This window comes from Lissotriton helveticus, chromosome 11, assembly GCF_964261635.1.
Source record: "Lissotriton helveticus chromosome 11, aLisHel1.1, whole genome shotgun sequence".
Taxonomy (NCBI): domain Eukaryota; kingdom Metazoa; phylum Chordata; class Amphibia; order Caudata; family Salamandridae; genus Lissotriton; species Lissotriton helveticus.
Window position 1 is genome coordinate 225966156 of NC_136072.1, and position 22707 is coordinate 225988862.

At 41.5% G+C, this 22707-nt stretch overlaps 1 protein-coding gene across 7 annotated transcripts in view; it reads left to right on the top strand.

Annotated features, from left to right (window-relative positions):
* Window positions 1-22707, top strand: part of MME (membrane metalloendopeptidase) — a 493355-nt gene that overhangs the window by 316225 nt on the left and 154423 nt on the right. For all 7 annotated transcript variants that reach the window (XM_078667833.1, XM_078667832.1, XM_078667829.1 and 4 more), the window contains one exon: window positions 11662-11790. In XM_078667833.1, coding sequence (XP_078523959.1) covers window positions 11662-11790 — 129 coding nt within the window. The remainder of the gene's footprint in view (window positions 1-11661; window positions 11791-22707) is intronic.

Here is a 22707-nt window from a genome sequence, read left to right on the forward strand (position 1 = left end):
TTTTGTAACTTCGCGAACTACGCCCAGCCCTGTTGGACACCAAAGTTTCTTGCATTGCTGGATATTTATTTAGGATCTTTCTATTAGCACAGTCACCCTCTTTTTCTCTATTGCAGCTGCCAGCCACCTGCCACCTCTAAGATTAAGATCTCCTTTAACAGCCTTAATAGTCAACACCAGGGTAAATTGCTATGTTAAAGAGTGGATCAGTTAGATTCCTGCCACTTGTTATTTATGTCACTGATGGAATGCTGGGTTCTGCCACCCTCTTCCCCGACTATACTTTGTAACTATTATGATCTATTGCATGTACATTAAATGCTTTGCCATGCCATCCACTGTGATCACATATGCAAGCAGTTACAGGCTACAGTTAGAAACTGTTGTGATACAGTCTATGCCAAGTCAAGTATTGCTGATAGCAGTAAGCATTGCCAAGCATATTAAATCAGTCACATACTTGGAAAAGTAACTCCAACTCATGACACCTCACGCCCGTGTGGAGTGATGAAACCTGGGCAACACATCCTTCCCATAGCTGAATAAAGCAGATTGCAGCAGGCAATACAATTCCTGAAAAAGCTCAGCATTCTAGACTCCCCCTTTACATCTATTTTCTTGCTTCTCAATGATTGCTTGCAGCTTGTGGTGGCGACAGCAGCTTGCAGTGTTCCTGCGGTGTAAATCATGTACCTGAACCTCGGATTCATAGAGCCCAGCATTGAAAAATCATCCCTTCACATTCAGAAACTCAATGGGGCTGCAGGAGAGGTGACAGCAATAGGGGCTTACAGCAAAGACCAACAAGCAGACCTATGACGCTGACCAGATGCCGAGCCACATCCTCCGGATTGGTCAGGTAGAGCTCCAGAACGCCATATCCACAAGCACCCAGAGGGTCCACCACAGTATCCTACCCTAAGTGAAGCTGGGGGGAAATGCTCCAATTAATCAGATAGAGGAGAAAGGGCGTCTCCTCTCATGAGCTACTCAGAGCTCCGTGCGGCACTCTGGGTACTGGCTGCCATATTGCCCTAACTTGGTGGGAAAGATTAAACACCCTCTTCACACTGACTGCCTGCCTTATAAGAATGTAACAGGGTGGACAAGATATCAATTTAAAGTAACCCTATTTCTTTTGAAACTTTTTTCTATATATAACTATGTATATATATTACACAGTGATGGTTACCACTGCATAGTTATAGTTAGGACCTAGTTATCATAGGATGAGCATTTCCTGGTTTGCTGAAATCCTTAGCACCATTTGACAACTCATCATAAAAAAATTTTTTTAAAGTTCATGCTCCGCAGCTCCTTCCTAGAATGTTTCTAGGTGATCTGTCAAGTGGCTGTCTAAAAAAAAGGGTGTCCCATTTCGCTATTTCCCCATGTAATTTTCCATAGGAAAGTTGAACAGTGATTCAGAGAAATAGGCTGAACAGAATTACTCCAAACTGGATATAAAACTCCAGAAAGAGTGTTCTTCTTGCTCCGGAAAGAGTGTTTTTTTTGTGATTTGGTGTAAAAACAACTTGGTGTGATTGGGTCGCGCAACTTCAAATAGTAGTGCAATCTGATTTGCAGAGGTGTTTTGTTTCCCATTGGTCACCTCGCGGGAGCGAATGGCACCAGTGAACTCCCACGGGAGCTTGCGTTTTAATTGGCTGGCCGCAACATGAAGAAAAATGTTGCAGCAGACACTTCAGGACACAGAGATTCAGTCCCTGTGTCCCGAAAAGTTTAAAAAATAAGGTATAAAGGGGGCAAGGTAACTGGACTCCCTGCACCTTGTGGGCGAGGGTCGCCCATGGGCAAATTAAAAAAATACATTTTGGGGGGAATTCTGTGGGTGTCCAGTGTGAGCCACTGCAGCTCCATGAACTCCCATGGGATCCCACAGTAACGCATGGTCCGCACTGCCTCCCGAAAGAGTCTTGCCAGACTGGAAACATTTTCTTGAACAAGGGGGTGGGCTCGGAGGGGCTGCTGAGGTTTGCAGTGAACAGGCAAAGATTGTATATGGCAGAAAGCCTGGAATCCCACAGGGAGCTGGACACAGGCCAGGACACAGTGAGAATTCCACAGGGCTGGACATAGGGCCTGCCCGCAGGTACATGTTGTTCATCTGTGAACCAACTGGTACTCATGTATAGCCCTCTGATACCTTCGGGTCAAGTTTTCCCTATATAAACCCAAAACTCCAAAAAAGAAAAAGGGGTTTGCCCTTACATATGGTAATAAAATACCATTTGAAAAACACCAAAGGTTGAAGTGAAGTTATTGTTAGGTACAGTGATAATATCTTATTTTGCATTTTGTTTAAATCCTAAATTCATTGGAAAAAAAATGGTTAAATGGATGTTATAGCTGGGTGAAAATTTCTGTTAAAACATCACGTTTTAAACTGACAAACCCACTGAAATCCACCTATTATAGTTATCTCAAATAACTACAGCTCATGTCCTAAAGTAACTATAACTCTTGCCCTTGCCTTGCACAGTGTTGTTATCAATGATGTCATTTCAAATGTTATTAATGCCGTCAGTGAACATTTCATCACGAGTAATGCAAAATGTGAGGTCATTTACAGCACAAGGTGAGGGCATTAATTATAGTTTATTTAGGGCATGGGATCCATCTCACAGTACCGAATAATCTGATTGGCCAACAGCAACGCAATAGAAAATGTTGTGGATGCCGTTGCAGTCCTGGAACTTATTTTGAAAAGTACTTTAAGGGGACAGCGTAGGGACTCCCTGACCACTTGCACCTGAGTGGTGTCCTAAAAGGACCACCAAGTGGTACAAAATCTAAAATAAATGTCTAATTTTCATGCTGTGTGTAATGCTTTATTCCTGCAGAATCCAGCATGGGCCTCCGGTGAGGTACCACTGTACTTCTATGGGAGCCTCCTCTCAAGCAGCACCCTATGGTACAATGAAAGCCTCGCTGGGGAAGCTTCAATGATACTGCAGAACCTTGGGGCCCTGCACCCAACCTCGTTTGGCATACAGCTTCGACCATAGGCAGCTGGCGATGATCCGCTGTGGTTAAGTTGGGCTCAGAGCTTGGCAGGAAGCCAGGCCCTGTGGTCAATTCCCAATTACACATGGCTGAAGGCTATTAGCTTCCTGTGGTGGGGTGGAATGGTGCCAGGCCATAGGCCAGGCCCTGTGGCCAGCTCCCTGCTGCACAGCAAATTATTGCCTGCCTGTGTGGTTGGTTGGGTGCAGAACCTGGCCAGATGCCAGGCCCTGCTGCTAAACCACTGCTGCTCACTGCCTCCTGACAAAAAATACAGTCATCCCCTTGCTGCACTTGGTGGATAGCCATGCACAGTGGTGGGATTGGTGCAGGGTCTGTCATCCAGTGATTGCATTGCAGGATTTGGAATAACATAATACGAAAACTGAAATTCACTGAAAAAAAACAAAGGGTTCAGTGACGCTAGAGTTAGGTATTGAACTAAGAAAAACAAACAAAAAAATTAAAGTCTCCAGGTATAGGTTAATGAGCTAATTAAAACTTAATCCTTAACAAAAGAGGGAGAGGGAGAGGAAGGTGTGGATTCTGTCTCCCCTAGTAAATATCATAAACAAAAGGAATCCACAAGGTGGAAGGTGGTTGCTACCACAATGGTGGGGAGCAACCTGGGTTGTTAAAATACCCCTCACACACCAACAGGCCCCTTGGTGTCATGCTTCATCATCGGGGTCTTCGCAAACCTCTACTCCCCTTTTTTTTTCCCCTTATATTTATATTTATATATATATTTTTTCATTTTTATTTATTATTTTACCCAGGTCAATACCCTGGCCAACATTCTCTATTGATTAAGCCATGAGCTGGAACTGTATTGTTACCCATTCCCCTAAGGACTTCTACTAATTACAGTAGCCAAAGACACGATTTCTGTACTGACAGGAGTCGTTTCCAATAATCCCTCGCGAATGGATCAGTTTGTTTGACCTCATTCGAGCTTTTCCAGTCGTTTATATCCTGTAGCAATCGCCAAAATTAATCGCTGTAACATCCTCCGGACACTAAGACAGAAACGTCTTCCCTTTGCGCATGCGCATCAGCGAGCTGCGATGATACACTACCATCAAACCGCGCATGCGCGGCCGGCCCCCACTACTCCAACGCGCATGCGTGGTCAGACGGGAACACATCCCCGATGCGCGCAGAAGCGACAAAGAGCCCACAAGCATTATACTTTTATGGGCCTGTTCCGTTTTCAATTAGCGGCCAATTGAATCCTTCTAGACTATAAATAACCCTCCCTTTAACTCATAATTCACTCGTCGGAGCCGCGTGAAGAGGGAGGAAGTCAGGAAGCCCTGAGAGTAACCGTGAGTGTGTATGAATGTGTGGATGTGGTGTGTAATACTTTCAACAAAAACGAGGGTTTACATCATGTTGATCCATTTCCTTAAATACCTCACAGGTTGCCTCATCTGGCAGAACGGACCCCCCAACACGCTGTGGCTCATGAGGCCATGTAAACCTCTTCCCATAAGTAAGCAATACATCTGTATTAGGAACTTTACCCTTAGTGGTCCCACCAGATATTATGCCTGATTGTGTGTCCTGTTTCTTGTGTTATTCGTTTTCCTCTTTCTTTTTTCATTTTTCAGGGTTCCTGGACCTTCACTTTTGTTCCTTGTTACCCCCTGTGTATTTACACAGCAAAAAGTTTAAAAAACATGTAATTTCCTGTTTTTTATTTGATTTTTTTGTTTACAGGTGTCTTGAATCGCCAATTGGGCGCAACGGACCTTACTTTAAACATAGATAGGTACATTTTCACCATATCCATTTTTTGTAGAGCACACTTTTATATCTACACACATGTGAGTAAGGTGGGGATAAGTAGTGCACATCCTCGTCCTGAAGAAGGAGTTCTTCAAACTCCGAAACATGTCGACGCACTGACATGGTTGGGTTACCCTAATCAGTAGACCACAACCATCACAGCACTCTTTTAATAATACCAGCCGGAGACCTAATAAATTTTTCTGTACTCACGTGCCAGGTATTTTTTATTTTTTCACCTTCACCTCACCACTCACATTGTTTACCCACACACACCAAACACATAGTTCACCTTAAAGTGCTCCTGCGTAGTCGTGAAGTCGTAGCACGCCGCATTCCGTAGAGGTTTGCGAAGACCCCGATGATGAAGCATGACACCAAGGGGCCTGTTGGTGTGTGAGGGGTATTTTAACAACCCAGGTTGCTCCCCACCATTGTGGTAGCAACCACCTTCCACCTTGTGGATTCCTTTTGTTTATGATACTAATTAAAACTTAGCCACCCGCTGTGCACTACTTATGACCTCACATATTACATAATTCATGACGTGTTAAATAATATTATTGATGACATATACTGATGACTTCCTTTCAGAAGTGTAAGACCTTCACATATTTAATTGCTTTTTATATTATCTATTTTGAGATTTGATTATTTGTGATTGATTATTGATTATTTTTCAATCAATGAAAAACGATTGGCGAAATGCTGCAAATTTTGCAAAAATTGTGGCAAATATAGTAAATCCATAATTATGTGGTTAACACTGATGCCATTAAATTGGCTAAAACCACTGACCTTAACAATTGCTTATTGTCTACTCAACAATTTATTTAAAAATGATAAACAAAATCTAAATAATCAAACTTCAATCAGTGCCCATTTTTAGCTGCACTTTGAAGAAAACAGCTTTTTTAAGCCAGCAACCTCAAAATAAGCATGTAATATAAACAATATGTAACAGGCGCCATGTGTAATATGGTCTAACTTTGCCATCTTTGCTTTCTGGTGACATTTACAAACCACTCGGCCTTTGGCTTTGTGGTTTATGATGTCAACAGTTCTGAGTGTGTGTGTATGTTTGCGTGTGTGTGTGTGTGTGTGTGTGTATGTGCGTCTCTGTGTGTGTGTGCGTGCGTGCATGCATGTGTGTACATGTGCATATGTATATGTGTGTGTGTATATATACTCATACAGTTATAGAATAGGTATGGTGATGAATTGACTATGCCAACAGTGAGTGTGTATTCAACCCCTTATTATTATAAGCCAATGGTATTAGATATGAATCATTTCATAGAAAGAGTATTTTGCAAAGGATTTTACAATTTAACCGCATGCGTGCGTGCGGAATTCCGCTCGTACGCTGAGTTTTGCGAAACCGCATGTTACGTGACGAGCTGGGCTCGTCATCAGCGTAGCAGGAGGCTACCTCATGACGAGCCCAGCTCGTCATCAGCGTGCAAGGGGTTAAGTGATGCTCCAAAGAAATTTCTTCAGGCTTATTTGGGTGAAAGACATCTATTTCTCACAAAATAGTGCCTTTAAAACAATTTTTCATTGTAATGCTGATAGTTTTCTATTGAAGGTCTTGATATCTAAATCATGTATTAAGTATCTTTCTATGAATGATTTGCGTCTAATACAATTGGCTTATAGTAATAAGGAGTTGAGTACACACTCACTGTTGGCATAGATTTTGACTACTGAGAGGAGTTGTTGGCCCAGCGCTCAAATGAGTGTTGAAACCCACCCAAACTGGATATTAAAAAGCAGGTCAAGAGTGTGTTGGGCCTTCAAAAGTAGGTTTATTAAAAAAATGGTTATGAATTGACCCTGAAATATCAAAATGCATATTGGTTATGTCCACATCAGTGGCACCATGTAGTATTGCCAATCGGGATGACGAATAAAACAGGAAATTGCTAGTTGCTTGTCGACATTGCTGTACAATTGACCAGTATCATCCTAATCCTATGACCACAGAATATGTGATAGATCACAATTCAAGACCCCATATCTTCAGCATCAGTTATCGGCAAACAGTCATACAATGCAAATGCATTCCAGAGTACAGTATCAGTTATGCGAGGGCTTTAAACATGTCAGCTTAAGTCTGGCTTTTTTTTCTTCCTTGTCATGAGAATTTAACAGGCCAGTCGAGTTTTTCTCCATGTATACGTAGGACAACTTCATCTTCCAGTATACCCATGCCCATAATCCCACTGCTTCACATAACAGTTTTGTGATCGATACATTACACAAGTTCTGAGATGACCTCTCTATCTGTCCCTGCCATTGCACAAAAGAAAGAATTGGCGAAGAAAGCAACGTGAAGGCGGTTGGCCCCAGTTCGCTTCTAAGGCAATGTAAGAATTGTTGGCATTGCTATTTCTGGGTGATGCACATATTACATTTTTTGTGTACTTCTTCAATAGACTTAAGGAGGTCTTAACAGAAAAGGTCCTCTAGTTCGGTAATCCCTCTGGCCAACCAGGCTCACCTGTAAAAAGCCCATTCCCTATCTTAACCTCCAAATAGCCAGAAAGGGCACCCTTAGTTCCAGTTTCCTCTGTGTTGTGAGCCAGGCATCTTGCATGGACATCTCAGGCAGTTTCGGAGGTATATTATGGGCAGGTACCTTGTGGAATAGCACATCAAGACCCGCAGGACAGCCTAAGTAGGAGCAATCAAAAATGGTCCACAAAGGTGTATCCTTAACATTAAGCTATTTGTAGCTATTAGATGGAGCATCAGGAGATAAATACCCATCTCTATGTTGCACAGGAAGCAAGTAGTTCTTCAGATTTAAGCCTGGGCTTCCTGCCTGACCCAATAAATGCCTTAATACATTTCTCCATGAGATACAATGAGGATTTGGGTTTTGAATGGGGAGCATTCTGGCCATCATGGCGCCACAATCATAATAATCGCTACTTGCCCCCCCCCAGTGACAGATGGAGTTATGACCACTATATGAAGTCATTGTCTCTTTTCACAATTAAGATCAGCAGATTGTTTTCAACCATATTGACCAGACCAACCCTCTGTTGGGCAGAACATCTAGCTATTTCGAATTGGAAGTTTTATATGTGAACATAAGACCATTGATTACCACCCCTGTGGTGCCTGTATATATTGGTAAGATCTTGGTCTTTTCCCATTAAACGAATACCTTGAGAAGTATGTAAATCTCCAATAAGCTTTGTGAAGTTTGTATTGATGCTCTGGCCAGTTATGAAAAGCAAGATATCAGCAGCATAAAGCATGACCTTGGAGCTTCAGTACACGGTATATACCCCTGATTTAACTGCCTGATGTATAGCCAACTCCAACAGTTCTGCACCGAACTGGAACTACAGTGCGGTAAGGGGACAACTCTTTTCACTTTACCAGTAAAGATAGGGAAAACATCAGAGATAAGGCATGCATAATTAATCTGAGCAGTTGCATGAGTGTATAATCATAGCAATGAAGTAATAACTTAGTGACTCCCTCTCGAATGTTCTGAAAAGAAGGTCCCACTCGACGTGGTTGAATGCCTTCTCCACATCAAGAGTCACCATGACTATCTCTGCCAGATCCTACTTCACGTGTCAGGGGAAATCAGCTAAGGAATGCAGATGGTTTCTTCATGTCCTATCAAGGAAATATCTGAAGTGTGATTAATGTATTTGTATCAAGATTGGTAATGACTCATTTCAGACTTCTATCCAGCACCTTAGGTCATGTTTTTTTGGGGGGTGGGTTGAAATTTTACTAGTTTGCTTTACATAATTATGTGAAAGTACGCAAAACTACACATAATTACATGAAATGCACATCTGTCATTTAGCGCTATTCTTGAACACAAAATGAGCTCTTGTGTAAAAAAAATTCATGGGAATGAATTTAAACAAAAGCACTGCCAACAACATCTTCGCACATGCTATTGTTGCTGTGAATGGCGTGTTTCGCAGTAAATGCTGACAGTGAATGGCACATATTTACACAAAATGGCTTAATACGTAATTATGCAAATTGCTCCAGTGTAACATAAATTTCGCCCAGGTGTAATATTTTACATCTGTACCGAAAAGGGAAATGTGACTGTACCTAATATAAGCAAGAGAGGCCCTATCTGGTTTGGAATGAGACTTACTTTGGCCTTCTTACATCTAGTCAGAGCCTACCAGTAGTGTCTACTTCATTGTAAGCGTGTAAGCAGCATGTAAAAAAAGTTTTTTTAAAGAAACAAGCAGGGATTTTTTGGTTCTTTAAAACTCCCAAACTAATACATGATTGCCCAGGTCTTCTCCATATGGAAGGTGTGATATGAGTTCCAATAGCACTTCCTCTGAGATTTCATCCTCCAGCAATTGTTGAGCTTTGTCAGGCACTGTCAAAAGGTGTATCTCAGATAAAGAATAAAATACTGATGTATTTTGTCATACGGTTGACATGAACGGGCAAAAATGAAGATAATATCACAAGGGCAAGTCATGGATAGAGAGAAAAGGAGGACATCTTGGATAGATGCTTGGTGAACTCCCACTCATAGTGGTGGGTGTATTGAGAGTGAGAAGGAACATGTGCAGAGGAAGAGTGATTTGAAAAATAGAGTGTTGAAAGCTGCTTGGGAATCAAGGATGTTAGGCAGATGGCTATGGCGAGCTGAAGTGATCATATCTGAAACATTTCAAAGGGGGATCTCTGTGGAATAAAGTGTGAAACCCATGTGGAAAGTGTATATAGAGCGTGGGCAGAAGGTTAGAGAGGGAGGGATTTAATAATACTTGCTCAAGTGTTTTGAAAACGAATCTGAAACACAGGGTGATAGCTTGAGAGGAAGGAGGAGCTAGTCATAGGCAGCCTCTTTTGAAGTGGTGGGACTGCTGCCAATTTGAAATAGTGAGGTTAAAAGATGGGTTGTGGGCCTGTGAGTTGGAGGAAGCATAGATTAGGGTGGCTTCCTTCATGATTGCTGCATGCAAACTGGTGGTGGAGATGGGAAATTGTTAGTGTTTTTTGGGGGGTGAATTTACTGGAGAAATAAGAAGCAAAGTCAGTGGTGCAAAGGCTAGATTGGATATTAGCAGTAAGGAGGGGAGCAGATAGTTGATGGTGTGGCAACACCATTGGCTGGCAGAGGGGGAGATAATCAGGCTATACAAGAATGCTTTTGCAGCAGTACCAGTAGCAGATGTGATATCATTCACAGTTTACTTGCAGATTTTGACATGCTGTGGGGGTCATTTAATCTTCCAAGTATAAAAAATACTTTTATTTCTTGTTACCTTGCAGGAAATATGAAAACTTTCTGTGCCGCTGCTCAATCCTCAACATGTTTTGCTTTTAGAAGCTGCTTTAAATTCATGAACATTTGTTTTTTATTTTTGGCCTGTTTTGCTAGTCCCTTAATTCAAAGTGGTGCCACCAGGCTGCAAATATACACTGGTCTTGATCCCTAGCTGCTATGACTAGCTGAGATTTCTGACTTTCAACCCATTCACATAAACTCCAGCTGCACACCAAGGATATGTAATATTGTCATTGTAGCCCGGGCATAAACGTCCTGCCTTTAACCCCTGAAATGTAAATTGTGCGAATTAAGTACAATTCACAGCAGTAGGTTAATTTAATATCCATTTTCTATTTTTCGCATGAAAATATGTAAAACTTCATTGGCCTTATGCACCTTGGACCAGGTGTTATTTTCAAGTCCTAACTCACGCTCACTGGCCTCAGAAGTCACCTGTGATTTTGGCAAGAAATGCAATGTTCTAGCTGCATAAAGACATCATGTCATCTGTGACACTGTCATCCACACCTCACTTTTCATAACAATTTGTATTATGGGACTTGTGGTGTTTTTACCAATGTATGTTTGGGTTTAAAAATACAAACATGTTAATTTCTCTTTAATACAAATCAAGGGGTAGCTGAAGGTGTCACAGCTGATATAGGACAACTTGGTAGGTCGTTATCTGCAAGATGTTTTGAAGTTATGATGTTTGCACATATAAAATCCAAGGGCCTCATTTATGAGGCCTTGCGTCAGTTTTGCGCTTCCGATGCGTCACTTTTTGTGACGCATCGGCGGCGTAAAACATGCCTCCTGTTGTGCTCTATTTACAAAATGGCGCATCTAAGCAGATGCGTCACTTTGTAAACCCCTGCGCTACAATATACCTGCGTCAGGTATAATGTATGCAGAGAGGGCGTTTCCCCGCAAAAAGCTTCGTAGAAGTGACGCAGTGAAATCTATGAGATTTCACTGCGTCACTTCTAGGACACTGTTGTGTCAAAATCTTGCGCCTGCCTCACAGCAGGCGTAAGAATGACGCAAGTCCCATGTGAAAGGAAGCATTGCTGGAGTTGCGTCACTTTTGTGACACACTCCAGCAATGCGTCACTTTTGCGCTTACAGATACGTCAGAAATACTGACGTATCTCTAACTCCTTGCGACATGATGCGTCATACATTAAATATGACGCATCAGGTATGTCGCAAGGAGTGCACACGGAGAAGTGACGCATCGCTGCTTTCACGCAGCAATGCGTCATTTCTCATAAATGAGGCCCCAAATGTCCACACTCTTATTGTACACTTTCTACTTTTGCAGCACATAAACTACACAAAAGCTCAAATAGGGGTGTGGTGAACTGAGGCCAGCATTTCCATATATCAATAATAAGTGCATTTATTCATATTTGGAATAATTATTAGCTTTAAGATGGCAAATTATTCATCATTTGAGTAATGAATATAACTTCCATGCCTTGTGCCTTCACATTCAGCAATTAGAATAGTCTGCATCATGTAACAATTACTGAGCTCTGAAGTTCTGTGATGCTTTGCAGGCATTGTATGGAACAACATCAGAAACTGCTGTTTGGAGGCGTTGTGCAAACTATGTCAACGACAATCTGGATGATGCTGTTGGAAGACTGTACGTCCAAGAAGCATTTGCTGGACAAAGTAAAGAAGAGGTAATGTTGTCAGCACATTCTATTGAGTCTGTTATAAATGCACTTTCCTGTCAGTGATATATGTGTTAACAGCCAGGATTTCATTACATGCAAAGGAAAAACATAATTTTAGGGAAGAAATGTAGTGATAAAAGTTGGGCGGAATTTGCTTTGATCTGGCTCGCTTTCTTTATTGTCTTAAACAAATGCACTCTTATGTGCCTCACAATTATTGAACAGGGGAGTCTATGTAACTGTGCAAATATTTTTCCATTGTTAGTGGTGTTTATGATTGAATGTCTGCTTCTGATTAATAGCACACGTTTTAACAACAGTGATAACAAAATCCTATTAAACACACTAGTAACAAAGTTCAAAAAGGGTTTATTCAGAACATATGTTTTAGTTTCTGTTTCCAAAATGTTTCCATGGTTTCGGGAGCAGTTCATACCCGTAACAAAGATAAATAGCATTAAAGTTTTGTTGTTATCCTAAATGATTATTTTCATTGCAAATATTTTATTCTGTGTAGTGGGTCACGGCTATTTGCTCACTGTTAAGGGAGACATGAACTTCCGTCAGAAATACAATTATATGTTTCTTATTATTAATGGTTTATCTTCATCCAGATTTTCCAATTAAGATGCCATTCCAGCACAGTGCATTATTTGTGCCATCTCATTAAGAACTTTAGCATAGCAAAGAAAATTGGAATGTTGAGAGCTCCATTGAAGAATACTACTACTCCAACATTCTGTTTGTCTTTCTGTTACTCCCTTTTAAAAAAAAAAAAAAATCTTTTTATTAGTTATAAATAAACAGTGGTGGTTAGTTACAATGAACCTGGTAAATCCCTTCGTCACAGAACATTGGTGGTTACAAGCAAATATCTCACAGTTACTCCCTTTTTAATTGAGTACATTCTACCCAGTGCTTACTTTGTAAAAAAAATAAGTGCCATGGCTCTCGTCAGGAGGCTACTGCAGCTTGCGCCACACATTGCCCATGCTGTGCTGGCAGCGATAGTAACAGAACAACTACTAACCTTCACACCCCTACAAGTGTGACAATTCGGATTATTTCAGGCCCCCAAAGCTATAAGAATGGCATGGGCAGCAGGTATTAGTAATGTTTAATATATATCAAATTAATAATTAACCGTTATTGTGGTCATCTCTAAATTAACCAGACAGCACCAGCTTGTGGCAGACTGTCACAAGCAGGGGGGGTTTACAATTGAGCACCAGTACTGAGCACCGGAAACCACAGATTCAAATTAAACCCTTATTCTATTTTTAGTGGGTGGATGTTCTAACAGCCCTTCTGCGTCGAGCTATACCTGTTGTGTCTCTCATCTTTGTTATAGGAAATCGGGTTCAAGGACTTTATTAGAACTGGCATAGCCCTCTGAAACTGGCTGCAAGGATATAATAAAACATATTACATGCCTTAATATAAGGAGTAACACGTAAAATAGGTATTTATTCATAAATGAGGGTGCCTATTAACGACCAATCTTAAAACAAATTATTATTACAAGTAAAAGTACTATTATAAAGGAATACATAAAAAATGACAAAAGACCAACATTCAGCATTTCTTCTCAGACATCAGTGATAAAGGGTTTAAAAGTTTTTTTCTCAGACTCCAATGGAAACAGATTTAAGGATGTTGTTACCAAGGTTAGGAAATATAGGGTAAATAAATATTCTTAATTGATTTGTATTGCAGTATGCACAACTTGCGGTTCTTTTGATGAGCCTTATAATCGTAATATGACTGGCTGCTCCTTTAAATGTCATGGACCTGTTGATAATGTTACAATGATTGACTGAATTAGACAATCATATAATGTCAAATTTGGTGTCATTTGTACATTGAAAAACCGTTCAGCTTGCTAATAACGTTTTAGATCATAGCACTACTCCAACTGTAAATGCTTCTGCTGCTACTATTGCCTTCGTGCGACCCGCATTTTAAAAGGTTGCTGGTGGCGTCTACAGAATGCAGCATCAGTGGGGCGCATGGACTGCTAACAAGATTTGGTGAGTGACACTACGCGCATTTCTCTACCTCGGACATTCCAGTGGCACGGTTCTCGGCGCTACATCCACATCTTGCCTGCCTTCTGCGCTACAAGGAAGAGTCCTCTCTCCGCGCTCGCAAATTGCCCTGGGTTGTTGCTGGCTGAACTTTTGGGAATGTAGGAGCTGCGCCCTATCTTGAATCATGGCGGCATACCCTACTTCTTGGGCAATCTGTGCAGACTACCCCTCAGCGCTAGTGTCCAGAGTCAATGTGATCTTGCCACCACTGATGCGCCCATAGTAACGCAGGGCTGGCTCTTGGGTTCTCCTTTGCGTTAATCCTTGCCTGCAAGTACTGCCCTATCGTTTGTACTGTTGCCCAGGGGATTTTTAAATACGGGACTTTGCACCATCTTCACCCAGCTCCTAAACGCGGACCGCAGGCTGCCTGACTGCAACAACCAGAGATCAGTGCGGTCTCGCGTAAGGAGCAGCAGGTCTACAAAAGCCGGCTCTTGGTTTTCTTGGGGACAAAAGCAATTGAAGCTACGAACCTTGGTAAAATTTAATTGCCATTTGTCCTGTGACTCTTTTTGGCGTTTTGTATATCTTTATTGATTTTGTTAACATTATTTGGGTCAGCTTTTGTAGTTGAGGGGTGCGCTTTTGATGTTGGTAGGCTTTTAAGTAGCACTATATTTTGAGTTTACGTAGGGGTTGCCTGCTGCTCCAAGACATGGGGAAGAGAAAGCTACATAACTCTAATTCTGGCCAGCCGATCAACAAGACCAACGCAACCAATATTTCACTAATTAAATATTTGACAGGGGTGGTGGGGACTATTGAAAACAGATCTCAAGTGTAGAGGAGGCCCAGACTAAGGATAAGGAGCTACTGGTTTCGGCTGAGACCAGCATGGCTTTATCCTCTTCTCATAGAGTGTCTGAGGGGTCAAACAATGTTTCTAAGGTAACTCTGAATCATCAAATGGCTGTGTCATCATTGGAGGCGATGAGATCTTGTCTGATGACCCAGACACCATCTCACAACCACCACCTTAAAGCACATATATTAAGAAGAAGAAAGTCCCCCCCACTAGTCTCCCACCATTGTTTCATAAATCCCATACAACCCCTAACAGTCCTGTACCTGAACCCAAAACGGGCCTAGGCAAGGACAATCCAGGCACTAATAAAGCTAAAAAAAGGGCTAACTGCTTAAAAAACAGTATTAATCCTTATGGCCTACAAAACAACTCTCCTTCGGGAATCAAGAGCTTATTTATAGAATTAACAACTTTTATTAAAGCTTCCATAGGCTCCTTAGAGAAGAGATTGGACACCGTTGAAGCGGGTCAAGCGACAATTTTGGGCCACCTAACTGAAGTTACAACCAGATTGCCTGTGATAGGCGGGGATGGTGGATGTAACATAGCTTATAGGCAGACTCCCAGTATCAACACTCGGGGATGTAGCAAACAGAGTATTCAAAAGGAAAGTACTAATAGAGTAAAAAGCCCTCCACCTAGGGGTCAAGGGTTTAAAAATGTCGGGGAAAGAGGGGAGGACGGAATATTAAAAAATGATAGACGGGGGGTGTTACCTCGTCCTGAGACCCAAGTCCTGCAAGGGTCTTGTGCGCTTTCCAATCAAGAGGCCCTCTCAGATCTTATTAGTTTAAACCTTCACCTCGCCGCGGCTCCCTATAACCTGGTTCTGGCAAATGTCCCTCCATCAGCTGAAGGTGATAAAGAATCTTGGGTCACCCTGCGGAATAAAACCATACACTTTCTGGGTGCCAAAGCTGGATTGACGCAGGAAATGTTCGCCTCTTTTAAAATGGTGAGACGTGTCACATGGGTCGGACCAAGTAGGAAAGCCCTAAATGGGGATTGTGTTGTCCTGTCCCTGGGCTCACCAGCCTTGGTTCGCGAAATCCTAAATCGCATTAGTGCAAAGGAATTCAGAACAGAATGAATAAACGTCTTACCCCTGGGCTTTTTTTATCGGCCATGTGGGCCCGGAAAGTATCCTGCTTTTTATTTAAACACTCACCTTAACAGTAACCAGAACTACAACTTAGAAGTAAAAAATATTTTGGACCTTTGCAATTTCTTGAGGATGTTGAATAACTGTATGAAAATCATCACCCCACAGGTAGATTTGTACCTAAATTGCTGCAGAGGGAACAGAACAGGGTACTTCACAATGACCACTGGGCCCTGCCATGGAACCTGTCACGGTATTACCCAAAGTTTATTGCAACACTACGATAGTTATACCTTTGCTTGGAACAAATTGCAATCAGTATAATCGTAACGTGTACCTAGAACTAGAAAGTAAACATGATTTATCCCCGTTAGTAACTCCAACAATCATTCCGCTCGAACTAGGAAGTGGTGCACCTAGTAAAACTTTTACACCTCTTTTAGAAGATGATTACAACTTGGATTTAGTATTACAGATGGCAGGAACACAGGGACAGGAGGGAAATGTACATGGCCCAGAAACCCAAGTAGATTTAACAGTAGGGTCTGTTAGAGTAGTTTTCTGGAACATTTGTGGCCTCAAGACGAAGGTTACCAACTTAGTTTGGGCTGATTTCATACATAATTTTGATATTCTCTGTTTCCAGGAGACCTGGTTACTAAATGAGATACATCCAGATGGATTTAAGACATTCCATATTCCAGCACTGTGGTCAGTACATGGGAGACACAAAGGGGGAATATGTGTATACATTTCCAATATGTTGAGGGTTCAGAACATCAAAATGCCAAAACGTACCTCCTATTATCAAATTGTTACGTTTCATTTGCTTATGCAAGTCAAGGTAGTGGTTATTAATTTTTATAACAATATAGACAAGGAAAAATTTACAGATGTTATAAAAATTCTTAATGATGATCTAAGTAGCCTGGTTATATCTAAAGGGATGGACTTGATTATCATTTGGGGAGGGGATTTTAATACTAATATCTGTACTATGAACAAATGTGGGGTTGAAGACTATGAATTAGAGGAACACGGACATTACCCACTTTGTACACACTGATAGAGGTGAACATTTTAATGAGATTATGGCTTTGTATGACCTTGGGTTTGCCAACATGATGTGATCTCCAATAGTGGACTTTTGCCCCACGTTTATCGGAAGGGGATTTAACTCTTTGATTGATTTTATTATCACTCCGAATCGTTATGCTAATTGGTTTACGAAATTTATGATTCATCCAAATTGTATTAGTGATCATCTCCCACTAAGTGTTAACATAATGCTACCAGCAGACAATATCCCATCCTCTGTAGAAAGTTTGGCGTTGACCCAAGACATTGTGTTGGCCCGCCAAAATGGTTACTCTTTGAGGAGGGGCAAGAAAGACCCTGTGGTGATGAATACAAGAATGATTTCAAAGGCTCTTGTACCTATTCTAGTATGCCTGAATGATGACACTTCCTACACGGATACTCTAAACACGGTTTTGCAAATTCCGCAGGTTACACAAAATATTCTGAGTCGCCCTGGTAAGACGTTTGCTAATAGGAGTAATGGATAGTTTGACCGTCTGTGCACCAAAACTTATTCCCTTCTTAAGGCCGCACTTCGTAACCCAGAGATGGATGGTGAGGAAATTAGAGCCTGTAAAAAGCCTATAATTTTGCCAGGAAAAAATGCAAAAAAGAAATTAAGGAGCAGGCATGGGGTAACCTTTACGAGGCATCACAGCGTAGAAACTGCTCCTCTTTCTGGCTGGCAGTCAAGGCTTCTTTTATTGTTAACTACGAGAGTGCGAAGGTAGAAGTTGCGATCGATGAAAAATCTTGGATCGACTTTTTCTCTAATGTATATGGAAATAATGGTGGTGACTCTTTAAACCAAGAACAAATTTTAGATCTTGAGGGTGATCAACCTGTCTTTTCACCGATTGATATTGAGTTTTACCTCAGTGAGGTCCTGGTGGACATAAATGCGAGTAAAGGAAGCAAGGCCCGAGCCCTGACGGGATCCCCATTGATTTATATAAAACAACTACTGAACTTTGGGCCCCACTTCTAACTCGAGTCCTAGAAGTGTGCTGTGCAAAGGGTTTTATTAAATCCTGGTCCGAGTCAGTCATAATACCTATTTTTATAAAAGGGGACCGGGAGAATCCAGCATGCTACAGACCCATGTCACTTTTAGACTCGTTCATAACAATTGCAGGAAGGGTAGTGTTAAATAAGCTTCAGTCATGGGCTGAAGAAAATAAAATTTTGAGTCCGGTTCAGTACGGTTTCAGGGAGGGGATGGGCACCATTGAACAGGTTTTAAATTTTACAATAATCCAAGGGAAATACACTCAAGCTAAGACAGGGCGTTTGTAGACAGTATTTGTCGATCCTACTGCCGCCATTGATTGTGTGGTCCATAGCAAGCTTCGGAAAATCTTAGAGGACCTAACGGTAGAACCCACCATTGTGCAATTTTTGAGACAATTGTATGTGGGGGCCTCTGCAAGGGTGAGATACGGTCTCAATGGAGAGTGCACCAAGTCTTTCAGCGTGGAGAGGGGTGTTAGACAAGGCTGCGTACTGGCCCCGTTCCTCTTTTCCTTATACACCAACGCTTTGGAGGAGGGACTCGGGCCAGTGCAAGAGATTCCCCAGATTTAACAACAAGCAGATTGTCTTCCTTCTCTACGCGGATGACCCGTTGTTAATGGCTAGGACCAAGCTAGGGTTACAGGGAGCTCTCTCCACCTACAGCATGTTTATGGCCAACAGGGGTCTGAAACTCAACGTGAAGAAAACTTTTGTTATGAAGTGTGGGAAGGGGAAACTCAAATGGCAAACTCTAGTAGCGGGAGGTGATAAAATTGAACCACCAGAACCTTCTCGTATCTTGGTATCCTGCTCCTGGGGACCAGCGGTTAAGAGTAGGACCCTTTTGTTCAAGAGGTCTACTGCGGCGGTAAGGAACTTTGCAAAAAAATTGGGAAAAAGGCCCCCGGGGATTCTCCTCAAGATTTATCTAGCAAACTGTAGAAGTATCGCAACCTATGGGGTGGGTGTTTGAGGTTTTTATGGCGCTGCACCTTTACAAGTTGTAGAAAATGCTTTTTTAAGGTTTATTATAGCAGTTTCCCAGACCACACCTGCTTTTAATTGTCATAGTGAATTGGAAATTGTGCATATTACTGATGTTATCAAAATGCAACCTATTTCACTCTGGCATAGAGTCTGGACATCGCCCAGTCTAGGCCTGAATCACAAAATTATCAACGACGCAATGGGCCTGGACCATGCTAGAAATATTACTTGGTTAAACTATGTTAGAAAGCTATTTAACGATCTGAATCGACCAGAGCTCTACAATAAGCCAGTTTCTATTTGTTCCATATCCAGAAAAGACTTGAAAATGCTATGCCAGAATCATTTGAGCCACTCAGAATAGCAGTAGAAATTAATAAAAAATCAGTGCTTCGGTACCAAATGACATTGGCAGGTTATTCTATTCAACCTTACCTGGTCTGTTGTATAGGGGTTTTTGATAGGTACATCTTGACCAGGTTCGATAGCTTTCATCGTTTGGTAACTTTCCCCACCATAAATGACTGGTCTAGGGACCTTGCCCTCTGCCCATGTGATAATCTTTCTTTCCAAACAACTATGCACGTGATCCTATTTTGTAAATTCCATGCCAGGGAACGTGCAAGATGTATCATGCCCTACCCGAAGCAGGGTGCATGGCGGCAATGTCAACCTGCTTTTTTATTTCAGAGACTGAATAATGGATATTGTATTGGGATTTTGACTTGCCTTTTAAAAAGTATTCAGAGGAAGCGGAAATCTATAACCTGCTAGTTTTTTAAATAATTTTGACATTTTTTGATGTGATCTCTGTTGATCTATGGAATAATTTTAAATGTATTTTTTGTACAAAATTGTTATTTTAACTGTTGCTTTGATGATTTTACTAAGTTTCTAAAATCGAATAAAGCATTTTCTGATCTGGTCTGATCAGTAGTATTAATAGGTGTAATAGCGGCATTAGTTATATTATCTATACCACCAATAGGACACGTTGTTGTAGGTAACAGTATTATAAGTGGTAACCCACCTTCTATGCAATATTTCAGTTGCACGGTGAGCTTCCTAACTGCTCCCTGCCAAGTATGTAATAAATCAGTGGTAGTAGTGCTACATATGGTATGACCAGTAGTAGTAGCTTCAATTGCAGCCACAATTGTTGCATGTGTACAGTTGGGTATGGATGTTATCACATTATTTAATTAAAAATGAGTACAATGGCCAATGTTTGAAAACATGGACCTTCTAGATCAGGGATTGTGTGTTAGATCACATATTGCTTCAATTTCCCATAAAAGCCAAAAGCAAAAAGCCCTTGATATCTGGCAGTAAGATAAGGAAAAGTATACCATTTCTCTAGCCATACGGTTCTTCATTTCCTGACCTGTCTTCCATTTCTTCATTTAGCTCAAATTGAGCAAATTGCTCTTTATTCTGTTTTCCTCCTGATTTCATTTGATGATGAAGTTCCCAGATACATTAGGGAATATCATCCTACAGTCTCCTATCTGGGTCACAACATGGACCTCCAGGATCTTAATCATCCTAAATTGAGCACTCTGATGCTCAGTTAAGGTAATGAATGTAGTACAGCACAAACATGTGGAATGTGTAGTGCACAGAAGAGCAGAGCAATTGACACCAAGTAAATGCCATCATGAAACTATGTTATCATAGCCGTTATCTTGACTGGTGTGGTGAAAAGGCGTGTATTGTAAGGTGAATGCACGTAATAGAGTTGCAAATTTCACAGGGCAAGATTTCCCTCTTAAGATAGGGCATGGCATGATTTTGGTTTAGCTTCTCCTACAGGAGAAGGTCAAAGCCATATCTGGATATGGCTGGTACCTGTTTAAGGCAGAATAGTGAGCAACAACATGATGGACTGGATTACAGTCCAGAGAAATTATCGGTGATTGAGAGTCATTCAAGCAATCAACCCATAACTTTTTGTTTTCCTCAGTGTGACACCCTAAGTGTAACGCTTCTGCCCAAATGTAGGTTGTGTGCACACTGTGCAATAGGACTCTTGCTGCGTCCAACTGATGTGGCCAAAAGGCCTAAACTGTTCTGGAATTTCTAGTGATCCTGCTTAGAGGGGACCTGGCAAACTACCCCTAATGGAGCAGGACCACCGCTGATTTGCAAATGGATGGTTCTTGTTTGAGGTGGCATGGTGGACAAAAAAAGTTGGACTTGATTAATGCCCAGAGTAATGACTGGTGGCTGTGATTAAATCAAGCATTCAACCCTTCACTTATCCTCAGTGCTTCCCTCCTCTATCATCAAGTCTCTGCAAGGAGAAGTCCTCACAACCTGTCTAAACTTAACCAATGTACCCCGCTATCTCAGGGCACCTTCACACACAGCCCCAAGACCATACAGAGCCTTTCTCTTCTGGAAAAGCCTACACTAGATCCAAGTGACCTTGCCAGCTTTTGTCTCATATACGAAGGTAGTCGCCATCCAGTTACAGGAACAAACCAATAAGAATAACCTGTTTCTAGACTAGCAATTGAGGATTTGACCATGCTGCATTATTAAAACCCTAAGCACCAATAGACAACAATACCCCCTTCCTTAATTATAAACATAGACCTTGTCACCTTGTCCAGCTCATCCCCCATGCAGTATTCAAGCCTGTCGACCATCCAGCTTTGATCTGCTCTAGAAAACTCATTTGGACTTCACTGGCACAATCATACAATGGTTACATCTTATCTTATCAACTGAGAGCAACTTGTTCAGATAGAAACTACTGAATCAAGACTCTTAATGTCATTTGCAGATCTCCATCCCATCTCTTATAATTTTTAACCTTTCTATAGAACCATTGAGAAACATCCCCACAGACAGCATCATTAACATCCACGAGTATGTCGATGACACCCACCACTATCTCAAAAATTCTTCGACCAGTGGCACAGAGGGACTCAAAGCTTGCCTTAAACATATTCAAGCCAGAATGTCAACAATCTACATGATGCTAAATCGCAAAGACCAAATTCCTTCAGTTTTCCAATAATGCCAAACACTCTCTGATACAGACTTCTCATTCTGACTTAAACCTAACGTACTTCACACCCTAAATGACAGAACACGCAAAACCCCTTAGAATCACCATCAACTCAAACTTCTACCTCAAAAACACATTGTAAGTAATAACAAAACTATGTGCTTCTAACTCTCTCTCCTAAAAAAGTGATACCCTTTTCGGTAGAGAACTTCAGAATAACAGTTTGCGACTTTGTCCTCTCCCACTTAGATGAAAGCATGCCCTGCTCAATGGCATTTCAGAAAAACCTTTGGTCCTCTGTAGGGCATCCTTCCCACCGCAGTGCAGCCCATTAAGGAGTAGAAGCAATTTGATCACATCACCATTGTACAAAAACATCTACAAGCAAAAAGTCCAGATCATCTACAGGATCAGCTGCATCACTTTCAAGGCCCTCTAGGCCAAGAACCCTATTATTTAGATAACAAACTATATATGGAGGTCAACATCAGATGAAGAGCTCTACCATTGCTAGTTTAGTGACTAAACACTTCAGGAAAAGAAAAAAAGAAAACAAGTCTTCTTAGTCTACACACCCAGGATCTGTAACGACATTCCCATCCAACATCAGACATCAGAACAACACCAATCTTTCCACAGTTCTGACTGTATAAGGAACACTACCACATATAGGGACTTCTCACCAATACGAATATCTTTTTGTCCTCCCTCAGTCCCCTCCAACTATGTATTCCCACTGGGGCTTGCCCCCTGTACATGTCACCCCTTCTTGACTGATAGGTGTACACTTTGGAAATACCAAAACATGCATACTTACAACAAGACC